The following is a 16,038-nucleotide window of genomic DNA, read 5'->3' on the forward strand; positions in this document are numbered from 1 at the left end:
CTGGTGCGCTCGGGCCCGGCGCCGCCCACGGGCACGGTCAGCTTGCGCACCAGGTTCTGGATGTTTCTGAAACCAGACAGCTCGCTCGCGGCGGCTATCGGGGTGTCCGAGCCGTGCATCTGCAGGCGGTACTCGACGATGTCGCTGTTCTTACCCTCCAGGACGGCCACCTGGCTACCCGGGTGCAGCCGCTGCATGGCGGCCACGTACTGGTATGCGTAGCCGCCGCAGGAGCCGCCCAGGTTCGACGCCCAGTGCACGTGCGGGTCCCACCCGGGCGGCGATAGCCGCCCGTACAGGGTCTTGTTCTCGGTGGCAAACGTTTTGTAGTCCAACCCCAGTTCTTGCAGCATCGTGACCACCTCGCGGGGTGTGATCACACAATCGATGGCGTCGTCCAGGGACTCTGGACGGGAGGCTTCCAGCTTCTTGTCGAAACAAGGCATCAGTGCCAGGTGGTAGAACGAGTCCCGGGCCACGCCGAGGTCGTGGAACGTGTTCTTGATCAAGGAGCCTGTTATCTGCTGTGGCGACTTGACGTTCAGTAGCATGGGGGCCAACTGCGGCTTGGTCTTCTCCGTGTAGATGAGAAAGCCAGGACACACCGCGGACAGCAATGGCTTGCTGTCCGCCGCGGTGCCCTGCTGGCGCTCGTGGTCCTTGTGGGCGATGATCTTCTCCACGGTCTTGTTGATGGACACGATCCTGCCCATCTCGGTGCCGACCATGTATTTGCAGCGGAACTGCGTTTCGAAAAAATTCATCAAGCACAGATCGGCCGCCTCCAGCGTCATGTCGTAGTACTGTGCCAGGGACAGTCTGCACTGCGGCGAAACGCTCACCACGAGGAACTTGTCCGGGTGCTGTGAAAGCTTCCCCCAGTTCTCTAGGAAAACAGAATGGCTTTGGCTGCGCAGTAGGATCTCCTCGCTGGAGGTTATGCAGCCGGAGCAGGCGAGGCAGTCTGACAGCGTGATGGAGACCTTCTCCGGCTGGTCCGGCTCCGTGGTCACTTCGTACTCGCCGTTCGTGTTGGTGCTCTTGCCCCCGCTTACTTGGGTGGGCTTGACGCACGCCAGCGCGGGACTGATGAAGTCGTTGAGGTCTGATTCCGATAGTAACGCACTCATGCTTTCTTCTGTACGTTGGGTTGTGCTTTACGAAGTGGTCTGTCTGTCAGGCCGTGGTTGTGTCGTTGGTTAGTCATCACGGTTTTATCTTTTTTCTTGCGATGAGCTGGGAGAAAATGGAAACTGGAAAAAAGAAACTGGCAAGGCAGAAAATATGAAAAATAACAGGAAAAAGAAAAAGAATAAGAAAATGGCCAAAGGCTGGGACGGGGGAGGGGGGAGGCAGCGAGCTCGTGTGCCTCTCTCTCTCTACGTGCGGTCGTCGCTGCAGAAATCGCGCTCTATATGGGTTCGACACGAAGCGCTGTCGTATGTGTCAAACAGACGTATTCTATAGCCGGGTAGTGTGACACATTCCTCTTTTTTCCCCCTTTCCACGCCCCCCTCCAACCAAACAGTCTCCTGCTCTCTTAATCAATGGGGTTGCTGGCGCAAGCCAGTTGCTAACGCCGGCTACCTTATCGCGAACCGAACCGGACCTCCCCCCCATAAATAGACCTCAGGCAGACCTTGTTCATGCTACCCGCGTCTCTCTCTCGGTCCTTGTATTCCAACACACTCAGGCATCATCTTTCAAAAGCTTTACACAGCATCACCACCATAAGAAAAATGTCATCCTCCATCGATATCAGCAAGATCAATTCTTGGAACAAAGAGCTGCAATCGGACTTGACGCACCAATTGGCCACCACCGTTCTCAAGAACTACAACGCCGATGACGCGCTCTTGAACAAGACTAGGCTGCTGCAGCAGGACAACAGAATCTTCAACACCCTCGTCTCCACCGATTCCACCCCCGTCACCAACCAAAAAAGCTCCGGTAGATGCTGGCTATTTGCCGCTACCAACCAATTGCGTTTGAACGTCATATCCGAATTGAACTTGAAAGAGTTCGAACTGTCCCAGGCTTACTTGTTCTTTTACGATAAACTAGAAAAAGCAAACTATTTCCTGGACCAAATCATCTCCTCCGCTGGCGAAGACGTCGATTCTCGTCTGGTACAGTACTTGTTGGCTGCCCCCACCGAAGATGGTGGTCAGTATAGCATGTTCTTGAATTTGGTCAAGAAGTACGGCCTTGTCCCCAAGGATCTGTACGGAGACTTGGCTTATTCCACCACTGCTTCCAGAAAATGGAATTCGCTGTTGACCACCAAGTTGAGAGAATTTGCTGAGACTTTACGAACTGCCTTGGAAGAGCACTCTGCTGGCGACTCCGAAATTGCCATTTTGAGGGAGGAAATGCAAATGGAGATCTTCAGATTGATGTCTTTGTTCATGGACTTGCCCCCAGTGCAACCAAACAAAGAGTTCACTTGGGAATATGTCGACAAAGACAAGAAGATTCACACTATCAAGTCGACCCCATTGGAGTTTGCCACCAAATACGCAAAGCTGGACACTTCCAAACCAGTCTCATTAATCAACGACCCAAGACACCCATACGGCAAGCTGATCAGGATTGACCGTTTGGGTAACGTCCTCGGGGGCGACGCCGTGCTTTATCTAAATGTCGACAATGAAACATTGTCCAAGTTGGTCGTCAAGAGGTTGCAAAACAACAAGGCTGTCTTTTTCGGTTCTCACACTCCAAAATTCATGGACAAGAAGGTCGGCGTCATGGACGTCGAGTTATGGAACTACCCCGCCATCGGCTACAACTTGCCCCAAGAAAAGGCCTCACGTATCAAGTACCACGAAAGTTTGATGACCCATGCAATGTTGATCACTGGTTGCCACGTCGATGAGACGTCCAAGTTGCCAGTCCGCTACCGTGTAGAAAACTCCTGGGGAAAAGACTCCGGTAAGGACGGCCTGTACGTCATGACTCAGCAATACTTCGAGGAGTACTGTTTCCAGATCGTAGTCGACATCGATGAGTTGCCCGAAGAATTGGCCACAAAATTCACCTCGGGTAAAGAAGAACCCATTGTTTTGCCCATCTGGGATCCAATGGGCGCTTTGGCCAAATAGACTGCTTGATACAGTATATATGCGCGCTTTCAACATCTTCTATAGTATATACAAAAAGACAAATAAAGAATAACGTGTTTTGTATCGTACCCATAGTATGAGAGTCAATTTTTGAAACGCAAAAAACTGGAATTTGAAAAAAAAAATAAATTTAGTAGAACTAGAAAAAGAAAACAAACAAAAAGGAAAGATAAACACGTCAGTTAATCGAGCCCAGACGCTAACAACAATACACCAGTCCAAGAATCACTGAACAGGACTTTATTGAAGCCAAACCGCATTTCAAAAGCAAACAAGTAGTATATATTGCTGTTCGCGTCCCTCCTATCGTTTCATATGCATAATTCTGTCTTTGACCTATTCTTTTTCCTGGTTTAAACTTCCCTTTTTGCAACAGACAAAAACTATTTTAAGTACATATTCCATTCATTTGGCTCTCACATCAAGCAGCAAATAATATCGACTGTGTCCTTTTCCGGCCACATCATTCCATCATAAACTCAAAACCCATATTTCAATGAAAGTGAGGAAATCAATCATCTTATGCCTCTGGTGGGTCCTCTCGGCGCCCCTCATTGTACTATCGCAGCATATTCCATTGAAAGACCACACAACACGACAATATTTTGCCATAGAGAGTAACGAAACACTGTCTCGCTTGGGGGAAATACATCCCAACTGGCAATATGAACACGACGTTCGCGGGCTACTCAACCACTATGTTTTTTCCAAAGAGGTATTAAGTCTGGGTAAAAGATCGTCATTGGAAGAGCTTCAAGAAAACAACGATGACCACATATTATCAGTTCACGATCTATCTCCGCGTAATGACTTATTCAAGAGACTGCCTATCCCTGCCCACCCAGTGGATTCAAGCTTGTTACCAATAAAGGAAGCCGAAGATAAACTTAGCATCAACGATCCACTTTTCGAAAGACAGTGGCATTTAATCAACCCAAGTTTCCCCGGGAGCGATATAAACGTCGTGGATTTATGGTACAACAATATCACAGGCGCCGGCGTTGTGGCTGCCATCGTAGATGATGGCCTTGACTACGAAAACGAGGACTTGAAAGATAACTTCTGTGCCGAAGGCTCGTGGGATTTCAACGATAACACCAATTTGCCAAAGCCAAGACTGGCCGATGACTATCATGGCACAAGATGTGCTGGTGAGATTGCTGCCAAGAAAGGTAATGATTTCTGTGGTGTCGGAGTAGGTTACAATGCCAAAATTTCAGGTATAAGAATATTATCCGGTGAAATTACTACAGAAGACGAAGCTGCTTCATTGATTTATGGCTTGGACACTAATGACATATATTCCTGCTCATGGGGTCCCGCGGATGATGGAAGACATTTGCAAGGCCCTAGCGACTTGGTAAAGAAGGCATTGGTGAAAGGCGTAACAGAGGGAAGAGGCTCCAAGGGGGCTATTTATGTTTTTGCAAGTGGGAATGGTGGTGCTCGGGGTGATAATTGTAATTACGACGGTTATACTAATTCCATATATTCCATTACTATTGGGGCTATTGACCACAAAGATCTGCACCCTCCTTATTCGGAGAGTTGTTCTGCCGTTATGGCTGTCACGTATTCATCAGGATCAGGTGAGTATATCCATTCAAGCGATATCAATGGGAAGTGTAGTGATAGCCATGGTGGAACTTCTGCGGCCGCCCCCTTAGCAGCCGGTGTTTACACTTTGTTGCTAGAGGCGAATCCGAGCCTAAGCTGGAGAGATGTACAATACTTATCCATCTTATCTGCTGTGGGACTAGAAAAAAATTCCGACGGAGATTGGCAAGACAGCGCTATGGGAAAAAAATATTCTCATCGTTATGGTTTTGGTAAGATTGATGCCTATAAGTTGGTCGAAATGGCCAAGACCTGGGTTAATGTAAACCCCCAAACATGGTATTACTTGCCGACACTATACGTTTCCAAATCAACAAACTCTACAGAGGAGACCTTAGAATCTGCGATAAATATATCGCAAGAGAACCTCAAAGAGGGCAATTTTAAGAGAACTGAGCATGTCACGGTCACCGTAGATATAGATACGGATTTCAGAGGGACCACAACTGTTGATTTAATATCACCAGCGGGGATAGTTTCAAAACTTGGTGTTGTGAGATCAAGAGACGACTCGTCAGGCGGATTCAAAGGTTGGACATTTATGTCTGTTGCACACTGGGGTGAAAGTGGTGCGGGTGAATGGAAAATCAAAGTCAAGACTACAGTAAATGGTCATAAGATTAATTTCCACAGTTGGAGATTAAAGCTTTTTGGTGAATCCATCGACCCATCAAAAACAGAAACGTTTGTTTTTGGAAATGACAAAGAAGAAGTGGAGCCTGCTACCACAGAAGGGTCTATATCTGCATCCTCTACCGGCACAGGCTCAACATCCTCCACCGGCACAGGTTTCACAGCCACTACCGACACAGGTTCCACGGCCACTACTGGCACAGGTTCCATGGCCACTACTGGCACAGGTTCCACGGCCACTACCTCGCTCGGTGTAGAATCTTCAGCCGCTGCTACTAGTATAACTGCCATCACAGACCCTGATTCAGACCCAAACACTCCCAAAAAACTCTCCTCTCCAAATCAAGCCATGCATTACTTTTTGACCATATTTTTGATCGGTGCTATATTTATGGTATTATACTTTATGTTTTTCATGAAATCAAGAAGGAGAATCAGAAGGTCAAGAGCGGAAACTTATGAATTTGACATCATTGACACGGACTCCGAATACGATTCCACCTTAGATAACGGTGCTTCCGGAATTATTGAGCCTGGAGAAGCGGAAGACTTTGATTTCGATCTTTCCGATGAAGACCACCTTGCAAGCTTGTCTTCATCTGAAAACGGCGATGCTGAACATACAATCGATAGCGTGCTGACAAACGAAAATCCATTCAGCGACCCTATAGCGCAAGATCCCCCAAAAGACAGTAGTGAGGAAACAGATTCTAATGGCTTACAAGGACCGTAGTCAAATATGTCTCCGGCTTCCGGACAGCCATGATTTGATCTTTAAAAAAAGCTTTTAAGCTACAAAACAGCATTATCTTTTTTATAGAATATCTTAATTTTATACATCAATGTATATGTGTAGATATTTAAACAAACATTAATTTCTATATTCAGTACCAAACACATCCGAGGCACATTTTCTCGTGCTTTTAAGGCCCATTACGTACTTTATTATTTGCACCCGCGAATCAAACAAAAAAGTCCGAACCAATATACCAAGCTGCATAAGGGGAGGTACAATCATGTCATATTTAAGGCCGCAGAGAAATGAGTTCTGAATAGTAAGCAAAACAGGGTATAAAATCTGGTATACCGTGCCCGTCTAAACAAGAATGTCCAAAAAGAATACGAGAACAACTTGTGGGTCTTCTACAATTGCAGGTGTTTGTTTGTTAGTATGTTTTCTCATTGAAAAAGTCCGCGGTGATATGGGCAATGATATGGGCATGGATGATACTTCTGAGTATACTAGCCCAGATATAGTAGACGCCGGGTCCAAAACTTTTCACTGGCTATGCACGCTAGGGTTTCTGCTGCTTCTGCCATCTGTGATTACTTGTCTTTCATTCGCTGGCAAAATATATATTGCTACTTCCCTGCAATGTATTTGTGCCGTCTACGCCTTTTTAGAGGCTGCTGTCCTTAGATTCCACGATAATGACGGGGTAGAAAATAGAACTTCAAGGGGGACTGCGTGGTTTTTGGCAGGACTGACTTGGATCGCTCTATTCTCTGGTGGACTTGCCGGAGGGACCAGCTTCTTGGTGAGAAGCAAGAAGTTGCAAACTTTCATCTCAAATACAGGCGAGACAAGGTTATCGTATATCCATCGTGGTTTATCCTTTTTGACTGTCATCACAGGCTGGGTTAAGGTATGTTTGGCACCAGTCGCTTTGTTTGGGTTCTGTAGAGAGGCGCACACGGGGCAGTGTATTGCTCACGGTATCATGGGGTCTGCGTTTGTATTATACGGGTTCATTTATGTGCTTGTATTGACCATTCCGTGGATTCGTAACGCTCAGGCTTCATATTCACAAGACTATATTGACAGTTGGGTAATGTGCGCATGGGGTATTGTTAACACCTTCACCGAACATAGATGGGGACGCGAAGCATGGAGTGTCCATGATTACCAGCATACATTTATGGGAATTATCTGGTGGGCTGGCGGTATACTTGGAATTTTTCTTTCTAGAAAGGGTAGAAGAACATTCGTACCTAGTTTAATCATTATCTTCACTGGATGGGCAATGTCTCAGCATGCTCAGCACTTGATAATTAGTACAAAAGTCCATAATATGTTTGGCCTGCTTTTAATGTGTGGAGGTGCTCTGAGGATAATAGAAATATCCTTCCTCTTAAAAGATAAGAGAACACTGGGAAACGTACATTCGTTTCAATATCTTGCTCCCCTTTGTCTAGTATGTTCAGGTCTTTTATTTATGGGCGCGAATGAAGAACAATTGATTTTGGTATTAAGACTTGGTGGAGATCATAGTGCCTATGTTTTATTAATTCTATCAGGTGCATTTTTAGTCTATTTTTGGATGATTACATGCCTGGAGTTCTACCTATATCTGGTCGAAAAAGGACACCAAGGCTTCCTTCCAAAATCCTACGAGCTTCAAGAGGAAAACAATCGGGTTAGCTTCGAGTTAGATAATATTTCAGACAACGAAGATGCTGGCTCTTTCAATGTCTGAACTGTGTTCAATGAATGAAATGTAATCGAATAAGAGCTTAGTCCGGTAGGAAATTTCTTGGTCGTCAACATTGTAACATTTTCTTCTTTTTTATAAGAATGTATATATCTCACAGCTATTCAAATTCGAAATTGCTCACAACCATATTTTAAAATTGTAATACTTTTGGGTTATTTCTATAATTATCCCTTTTCTTCTCGTTATTGTCTGTTAAACTCTTAATCATATATTTTTCGTCATTCGCTGAAACGAAAAAAAAAAAGCTAGCTTCGAACTTTTCGAGAGCAGTTCAAATTACATCAAAAATAAGGTTCAACCAATACAAAAAGGTGACAGACCCAGGGTTTTGTTGCTTAATAATATGACGGTATTAGGAGAGCATCTAGTGAGCTGGTCCAAGACTGGAATTATCGCTTACAGTGACTCACAATCGCAGGATGCCAATATCTGCTTGACATTTTTAGAATCCATTAATGGGATTAATTGGCGATTTCATACTCCACAAAGATACGTCTTACACCCACAATTACACGAAGTTCAATACCTTGAAAATGGCAGTGCTTCAAGTGGGCACTCGACAACTGCTTCTGTGAACGGATCAACTACAGCCGGTGTAGGAAGTACTCCGACTGTTGGAAGCAGCAGCAATAAATCCACTCCACAGTTTTTCTATAACATATCATCCATTCACTGGAACAACTGGTTTAGTTTACCAGGAGATATGTTAGCTGTTTGTGATGAATTAGGTAATATGACTATGTTAATTACTGGGCAACGACCTGATCGTGCCACCACATATGAAAAACTAACAATGGTATTCCAGGATAATGTATATAAAATTTACAATCATGTTATGCCATTGAAACCCGTTGACAAGCTAAAACCTATGAACATTGAAAGAAAGCAAACAAGAAAGGAATACAATACATCCATCCTTGAGTTCCACTGGCTGACATCCTCTAAATCCGTAATTGTTTCCCAATTTTGTGCATTTGATAGTAGTTCCAACACATACAGAAGTAGAGCCCAGCAAGTTCCTCCATACGGTGTATTTCATCCCCCATTTATAAAATATGCATGCTTGGCAATTAGAAAAAATGGTCAAATCGATTTTTGGTACCAATTCTCAAACTCAAAGGATCATAAAAAGATAACGTTACAATTGTTGAACGCATTAAATGAAAGATCTAAGGATCTTCAGTGGCTTGAACATGCTAAAATAACGCCTATGAATGACGATCAATGTATGTTGATAACTACATACTCAAAACTGTCAAAGAATGTTTCTTTCTACAAGCTACATGTTAACTGGAACCTTACCACTGCCAAACCAAACGTCTTGAACGATCCATCTTTAAAGATACAGTACATTTTGAGTACTACTCTAGATCCAACGGATGGTGAAGGTCATGTGTTGAAGTTAACAAACTTGCATATCGTGTCTAAATCCTCGATCGAAAAAGATCCATCGCCAGAAATTCTTATTTTGTACAATGTGTGCGAAACATCAAAATCATTAGTGAAAAGATACCGATTGGCCCAAACACAACTTCYGGCCGAATATTTAGCAATATTGAAACCAGACTTAAACATCGATCGAAACAATTCTACAAGCCAAATATTTCAATCACGCCGTTATAATCTTCGTCAGCACACTGATATAGTCCTTGACAAAAAGGTTATCTTAATAACTTCTGAAATGTTTGATGGATTCGTTTCGTTTTATTTTGAAGATGGTACCATTGAATCCTATAATCAAAATGATTGGAAATTGGAAACTGAACGACTTATAAATCAAAACCAATTGGGAAAATTCAAGAATATTATTGCATCTCCATTAAGCGCCGGGTTTAATTATGAAAAGCTTCCTTTACCACCTTCACTCGAGTGGATGAAAGTTTCACCCTCTATGTGTGGGGTTATTATCAAACAATACAACAAAAAACGGCCTGAGTTTTATGCTGCAGCTCAAAGCAATTATACAGATCCTGAGAAGGATTCCATAAACGCGACATCGTTGGCATTTGGATATGTAAAGAGTTTACACAAACAAATATCTGCCGAAGATTTAACAATTGCTGCAAAAACACATATACTCAAGATTTCATCTCTGGACAAGAACAGGGCCAAGGAATTTATTACAACATTATTAAAGAGCTTGTACGCTTTTTTCAACATTTCTCCTGATGCGCCAAAGGAAGTTATGGATAAAATTATTACAAGTAGACCACTACAAAAAATTATGCTATTGCAGCTAGAACTTGGAAGTTGCTTTTCGCACGATAACATTGAACAAATGGCAAGAGTTATCCTCTATTTGAAAAATGTTTTGTTCGCATTTAACGGTGTAGCGAGGAATTTTCATTTTGCCATTGAACAAATAAGCAATAACTCTAACCAACAACAAAACCCGAAATTATTTCAAACCATATTTTCAAAACAGGACCTCATCCATTCGTTGATTCCCGTTGCGAAATGGTTTGTAAAGTTCGTTACTTATCTGATCCAAGAAATTTTAATTTTAATTAACGATCCCACAAATGAAGACTATACTCTTGTCCATGGAATATTTGGGGCTAAGATGTCGAGAACACTGATACTATCCATCCTTAACGAAATCAAGAAAGTCACCCAAATAGTTGCAAAGTTTCCAGAAAATTCATACCCGATTCTAAACGAATCATCTACTTTCTTAAAACTTGTTTTATCAGAGTCACCGGTGGATTTCGAAAAATTTGAAACATTTCTAGTCGATGTAAACAACAAATTTATTGCCCTGTCTGAACAGCAACCATCACAGGAAAGAGAGTTTTCACTTTTAGTAAAAGCCGAAATCCCCCCTGAATTTGCCAAAGTGGGAGATTTCCTTTTGCAGTACGCAAATAATGCAGTCATTTCTCACGCCAATGCGGCTGCAGTGTATTTTGCAGATACCAGTGGTTTAAAGATATCCAATACAGAGTTTTTCAATCCTGAAATATTCCATCTTTTGCAACCCTTGGAGAAGGGACTGATTATTGATACTGATGAACTACCTAAAAACTGTAGAAGCTCTAGATCTTTCAGCAAACTACTGTATGACGACGTAACCTGCGACCAATTGAGTACGTCAGAAATAAATGACGGAAAGCTGAAGAGATGTAGCAGGTGCGGGTCCGTGACAAGGGCAGGTAATGTAATATCGGGTGACAAGACAATTGTCCCAACCAGCATACAGACCAAAAGATGGCCAACCATGTACACAAGGTTGTGCATATGTTCAGGAATGCTATTCGAGATGGAGGCCTGAATAGAAACACTATAGCACAGTTTGTATAAAAAGTTTAGTAGACGTTTAGAATTCGACTTCATAAAAAGGAAAGATGATAATTGTATTTCGGAAGCTCTATTCCTTCTAGAACACTTAAAGTGTACTTCTCTCTTGTGCGTAATTTCTCGGTAAATGTTCCAGTTACCTGCAGGGGCTGAAAACTACGTAGAACTACGGGCATCGGAAAAACTTTGAAAAAAGTTTTGTGCTGGGCGACAAAAGAAACGAGCCGGAGTAATCAGGTTCCATAAGAGGTAGGAACTGTTATGCAACCATTTTGAATGGATCTGCCCCTCTCAAGGGATGGGGGCGCCTGACTACTGCTGTTGTATTCGAAAAAAGCTAAATAGATAAAGGTATTTCATGACAGGTGACAGAGAAGTTTTTTTGCAGTTGGTGCTCAACAATGTCAGGACTAAGAAGAACGTTCCCTATGCTGAATCGATGATGTATGACGTACCCTTACCTTACTACAATGGCAGTCGCATGGAGCACCTCGAGTACTTGAGGATTAACGATAGAGCAGGGTCCCATGACCATTCGATACGAAGCGGGATGTCGTCCAAACATCCTGGGAGCGAGTTTATGCCACAGTCCATTTTCGATACTGAAAGTAGTATATACCAGGAAGAAGGAGATGACTCTACGGAGAAGTATGATTTCAAAGTAAATGAAAGAGATGTAGTGCTACTCCAAATGTCATGGGACATCCTCCTCAAAGAGTATTTAACTCCCGAGGAACTAAAAGTGTTTCACACACTATTATATTCAAACAAGAACATAAATTCGACAGAAAGACCGTATCTGAATACTAATTTTGAAGGCTTAATTTCCAAAACTTCAGATCCCACCGTCAAATCAAGTAAAATCAAAAAGAGAGACAACGATGACAAGGTTGATACCGCGCTATTTTGTTCACAATTTTATGATAATCTGATTGCCATGGACCCATTACTAGAAGATTATTTCCCATCTTTGAGACACCAGGCAGTTTCATTTTGTAAAGTCCTTAATTCTGCTGTCGACAACCTTGAAGATGTACATGTCTTAGACAGTTATATTGTAAAACTAGGAAAGCGGCATTCTAGAATTCTCGGTATCAAAACTGTTGGTTTTGAAGTTATGGGTATGGCATTTATGACAACGTTACAAGACAGATTCGGATCTTTTTTCACATTAGAGCTTAAGAATCTCTGGGGTCAACTTTACTCTTACATGGCGAATTGTATGATCAAAGCGGGGAAAGACCCAATGGAAAAGACTAAGAGCTGCGCTCCAGGTCAAGATGTTTCAACCGTTTTAAAATTACCGGTTGCCAAGCTTACAACGCATGATACGAGTGCTATCAACGAGCTGCATTTGGTCAAGACTAAAAATGCCACTAGGCCTAACAATATAACACAAGTACCAAAGAACAAACCCAATCCGGAAATAGTCATAGAAACACTTCCAACCGCAGAAAGGAAAGATCGTACAGGATCATCATCAATCTCACCGAAGGGTTCCGAAAGCACGAAGCCTAGCGTCAGTAGCAGCAGTGTCGTGGAGAGCAGCATCAAAAACAGTAGTTATGAGAAAAGAATTCGCGTAATTCAAAAAACTGCTCAGCAAAAGAACTGTTCGATCATGTAAACTAAAATTGTACCGTTAAGTCTATAAATCACACGTAAAATTATATATTCTCTGAGATTGTTTGTTAGTCTTTGTTACCCGCGAGGCGTGCTTTATCTTAACAGGCGCGTCAGCGGAAACGCGTTAAACCGACTTCTTTTCTATCATTCCGAGGACGAAAAATGATTTCAGATTTCGAAGAAAGTATATTACCTTCAAATCGTACATGAAAAATTGAGTAATAATATTCCCTTTTTGGCTTTGATCCTGACAAGTAATTTTACTGATATAACTTCTAGACCAGGAAAATAGGCAGGAGAGTACAACAGGCTAAACGAAAAGCTAAAGAGGTCTCAACAACTAGACAGCAAAAGCCATACGAACGTTTTTTCTTCGTTTTGACCATTCATACTAATTAATCGCTACGTGCCCAACAGATATGCCGGATAGTGTTTCAGACTCAAAATCATTGGAGCTGCTCAACTCTTCTTTTTACTCATCGAACTCAATAAACACACTCGATCATGCTAGAACTTTTAGAAATTCGTTGATTTTAAAAGAGATGTCAGATCAAAGTTTAAATTCGTCAATAAAGCCAAATGAATCGTTTTCTGGTGCAACTGAAGGGAGCTCTGTTTTGCAGCACTCATTTAAAGAAGGCTTAACCGGAGACTCAGAGGTGCAAACTGTTAATATGACAACCTCACCCTCATTAAGTGCATTGGCTGATATTTTAAATGAAAGGTCAAAATATGCTGATCAAAAAACTAGAAACGCACAAAATATCGAATCGTCTATAATCGAAGAGGAAGAGGATAGCCAAGAGCAAGACAATATGTATAACCATAACCACAATGTAAGCGGATCCAGACTCGGTATACCAGAGGAGGCAAGAGGAAGCCTAGCAACATCTTCACCTAATCTTATTGATATTGATGGTTTCAATAATATCCAAGCTGCTCCTTCCAGCTCACACTCATTCGAAGAACCGGACTTTTTATCTACTCCCAAGGTGAAATCAGATTTTCATAAACCGGTAAAGAAAGTTCATATTCAACCTACAATCGTAGAGCAAGAGAATAGTCCGCCAACCAAACTTGAAAATGAAAGCACAGTTCATGCAGAAATTGGAAAATCCACACAAAATATACGACCATTAAATGAAAGTTCAAAACCATTGCCTACTCCAAAGAAACTGAAAAACCCTAAAGTACGTTCAAAAAAACCTCAACCACGAAAATATACCGATTCATCAGCACAGAGAACCACTTCAGCAGGATCCGTTCTTGAAGATACATCTGTGCATAAAAAAAAAAAGAGTTTCTTTTCTTTCCTTAAAAAAAAAGAACCGAAAGCTACGGTCAATAATAATAACGATATATTAAATGGGAGAAGTAGAATGTCATCATCGAACACCTTTTCAATGAAAAATCAACATCCCATGAAAACGCCTGAAAAACTCAAAAAAAAATCGCATAGTAGTAGTAGTATTTTTAATTCTTTCCTCAAAGGGAAAAATGACGCATCAGATTCACCTGGAAGGGAATCAATAAGGCACAAAAAACACACTGAAAAACCTGATGAAACAATGCAAGACTTAGAACTAACAGTTGATACCAATTCGATATCGTCTATTGAATCTCCTATTTTACGAAAAAACTTTGACGATGCTCCTGTGAAAGCAGATATTGTAACAAAACCAATTGACCAAAGGAAGCTCACTCCCTTAAATATGGATATTTTACTGGGAAATGAAGAACGGGAGAAAGGTGCCGAACAGAAACAACAAAGCTCAGACAGTGTTGCTAGTGATGATGTTTTAATGCCGTCCAAGGACAACTTTTTGTCCTTGAACTACGAAGCTCCCTCACCAGCATTTTCAAAGCATGATACAGGTGAAGTTCTTTTCCCCAAATTTCTTGATAGTCACGAAGTCGACTCGATCGTTTCCTTAGAAAGAACAAGGTCTACAAAGTCTAACAAGAGAAGTTCAATGAATTCACAAAGAAGATCGCTAACAGACACATTATCGATTAAAGCACAAAGTGAGGGGATGTTCATTACTGAGGCATCTTCAGTTGTATTATCTACCCCAGATTTAACAAAATCACCTGCTAGTAGCATTTTGAAGAGTGGAAGGTTTGAATGCCAGGACAGCTTTTCGAGGGAGTTTTCATACGAAGGGAACACAAACGAAGATCATAATGCTTTCTTAAATATAAGGAATGATAATAACTTATCGAAAAATAACGACGTATTTTTGAATTCTATTGAGCAAAAATTTGACCAATTGGTGATGGCTTCTGATGAAGAGAAAACTGAAGTTGAAAAAGATATACCGAAAGCAAAAATATCGCCTGTGAAGAGTATTTCCGAAAGTCAGGATCTGTATGTAGACGATGATAGTGAGTTGATTTCTGATATAATGGAATTTGCGAGTTTTATTAATTTTGGCGACGATGACATCAGTTTAGATTTAGATTTGGGAACCACAGAAGCTCCGTATAATCCTGGAAAGCCTACATTACAGGACGATAAAAATGTGAGCAGTCCTGCTACGTTTGATACAAGAAATAATCAAGAGCCTACTCGCGTGACAAGAGAACCACAGCCACATATTGCTGAAGAAGAACGATTTGCTATGTACGAAGATGACCACCGAGACCAGTCAGCCATCTATCAACAAGACGACGGAATAATAGACGATAACGACTTTGAAGATGAGGATTTCAATAATCATACGGACGCACCTGTAGAGGTTACGCCCAGAATCAATGCATATCTACCAGAATTTGAAGCCAATAGGCCCGTTTCTATGTCTTTCAAAGGTCTGAAAGCTCCAAGAATGAACTCTTCTTTTATTGATTCCATGACACCTAATTCACCTGCGAAATCAGATATAACAAGTATTAGTGAAACGAATGCTAAAGACAATACTGACGAAGGGGTTAGGTTTTCGTCACAGATAATTCTTTACGATACCTACGGGGAATTTGAATATGATAGGCACCCAGAGGTTTCCACCTGTAACCAACTAACTCCGCAATTGGCTCAAATGATCAAATTAGAGTTGAATGAATTAAAGAGCGTAATGGAGGTGCACGACGATTCAAGATGTTACACACACTTCTATTAAAGTAAAATCACAAGAAGTAAAAAAGGGATGAAACTATACATATCAAGACATATTAGTTTCTCATAAATTAATAATTTGTTAAAAGGAAATAAGCTTTTCTAACTTTGTTGAACTTATGCTATCAAGCAG

At 41.9% G+C, this 16,038-nt stretch overlaps 7 protein-coding genes across 7 annotated transcripts; 6 read left to right on the forward strand and 1 right to left on the reverse strand.

The window, feature by feature from the left end:
- NAR1 (iron-sulfur cluster assembly protein NAR1) lies at positions 1-1,130 on the reverse strand (the record flags this gene model as incomplete). Its single annotated transcript, XM_018367529.1, has 1 exon — positions 1-1,130. A coding segment is annotated over one exon (1,130 nt), but the record flags the coding sequence as incomplete, so codon positions are not given.
- Positions 1,131-1,646: 516 nt separating this feature from the next.
- On the forward strand, positions 1,647-3,104 carry LAP3 (bleomycin hydrolase; the record flags this gene model as incomplete). The annotated part of the gene is made up of 1 exon (XM_018367530.1): positions 1,647-3,104. One exon carries the CDS (start codon positions 1,647-1,649, stop codon positions 3,102-3,104), a length of 1,458 nt encoding a protein of 485 aa, XP_018219654.1.
- Positions 3,105-3,621: 517 nt separating this feature from the next.
- On the forward strand, positions 3,622-6,108 carry KEX2 (kexin KEX2; the record flags this gene model as incomplete). Its single annotated transcript, XM_018367531.1, has 1 exon — positions 3,622-6,108. The coding sequence occupies one exon, from the start codon at positions 3,622-3,624 to the stop codon at positions 6,106-6,108; it is 2,487 nt and encodes an 828-aa protein (XP_018219655.1).
- Positions 6,109-6,481: 373 nt separating this feature from the next.
- Positions 6,482-7,852, forward strand: YTP1 (Ytp1p; the record flags this gene model as incomplete). The annotated part of the gene is made up of 1 exon (XM_018367532.1): positions 6,482-7,852. The coding sequence occupies one exon, from the start codon at positions 6,482-6,484 to the stop codon at positions 7,850-7,852; it is 1,371 nt and encodes a 456-aa protein (XP_018219656.1).
- A 361-nt stretch (positions 7,853-8,213) lies between these two features.
- Positions 8,214-11,141, forward strand: SIN4 (Sin4p; the record flags this gene model as incomplete). The annotated part of the gene is made up of 1 exon (XM_018367533.1): positions 8,214-11,141. The coding sequence occupies one exon, from the start codon at positions 8,214-8,216 to the stop codon at positions 11,139-11,141; it is 2,928 nt and encodes a 975-aa protein (XP_018219657.1).
- Positions 11,142-11,525: 384 nt separating this feature from the next.
- On the forward strand, positions 11,526-12,794 carry DI49_4512 (uncharacterized protein; the record flags this gene model as incomplete). The annotated part of the gene is made up of 1 exon (XM_018367534.1): positions 11,526-12,794. One exon carries the CDS (start codon positions 11,526-11,528, stop codon positions 12,792-12,794), a length of 1,269 nt encoding a protein of 422 aa, XP_018219658.1.
- Positions 12,795-13,212: 418 nt separating this feature from the next.
- Positions 13,213-15,909, forward strand: BNI4 (Bni4p; the record flags this gene model as incomplete). The annotated part of the gene is made up of 1 exon (XM_018367535.1): positions 13,213-15,909. One exon carries the CDS (start codon positions 13,213-13,215, stop codon positions 15,907-15,909), a length of 2,697 nt encoding a protein of 898 aa, XP_018219659.1.
- Between the last annotated feature and the right edge of the window lie 129 nt (positions 15,910-16,038).

This window comes from Saccharomyces eubayanus, chromosome XIV (assembly GCF_001298625.1).
Source record: "Saccharomyces eubayanus strain FM1318 chromosome XIV, whole genome shotgun sequence".
Lineage (NCBI taxonomy): Eukaryota > Fungi > Ascomycota > Saccharomycetes > Saccharomycetales > Saccharomycetaceae > Saccharomyces > Saccharomyces eubayanus.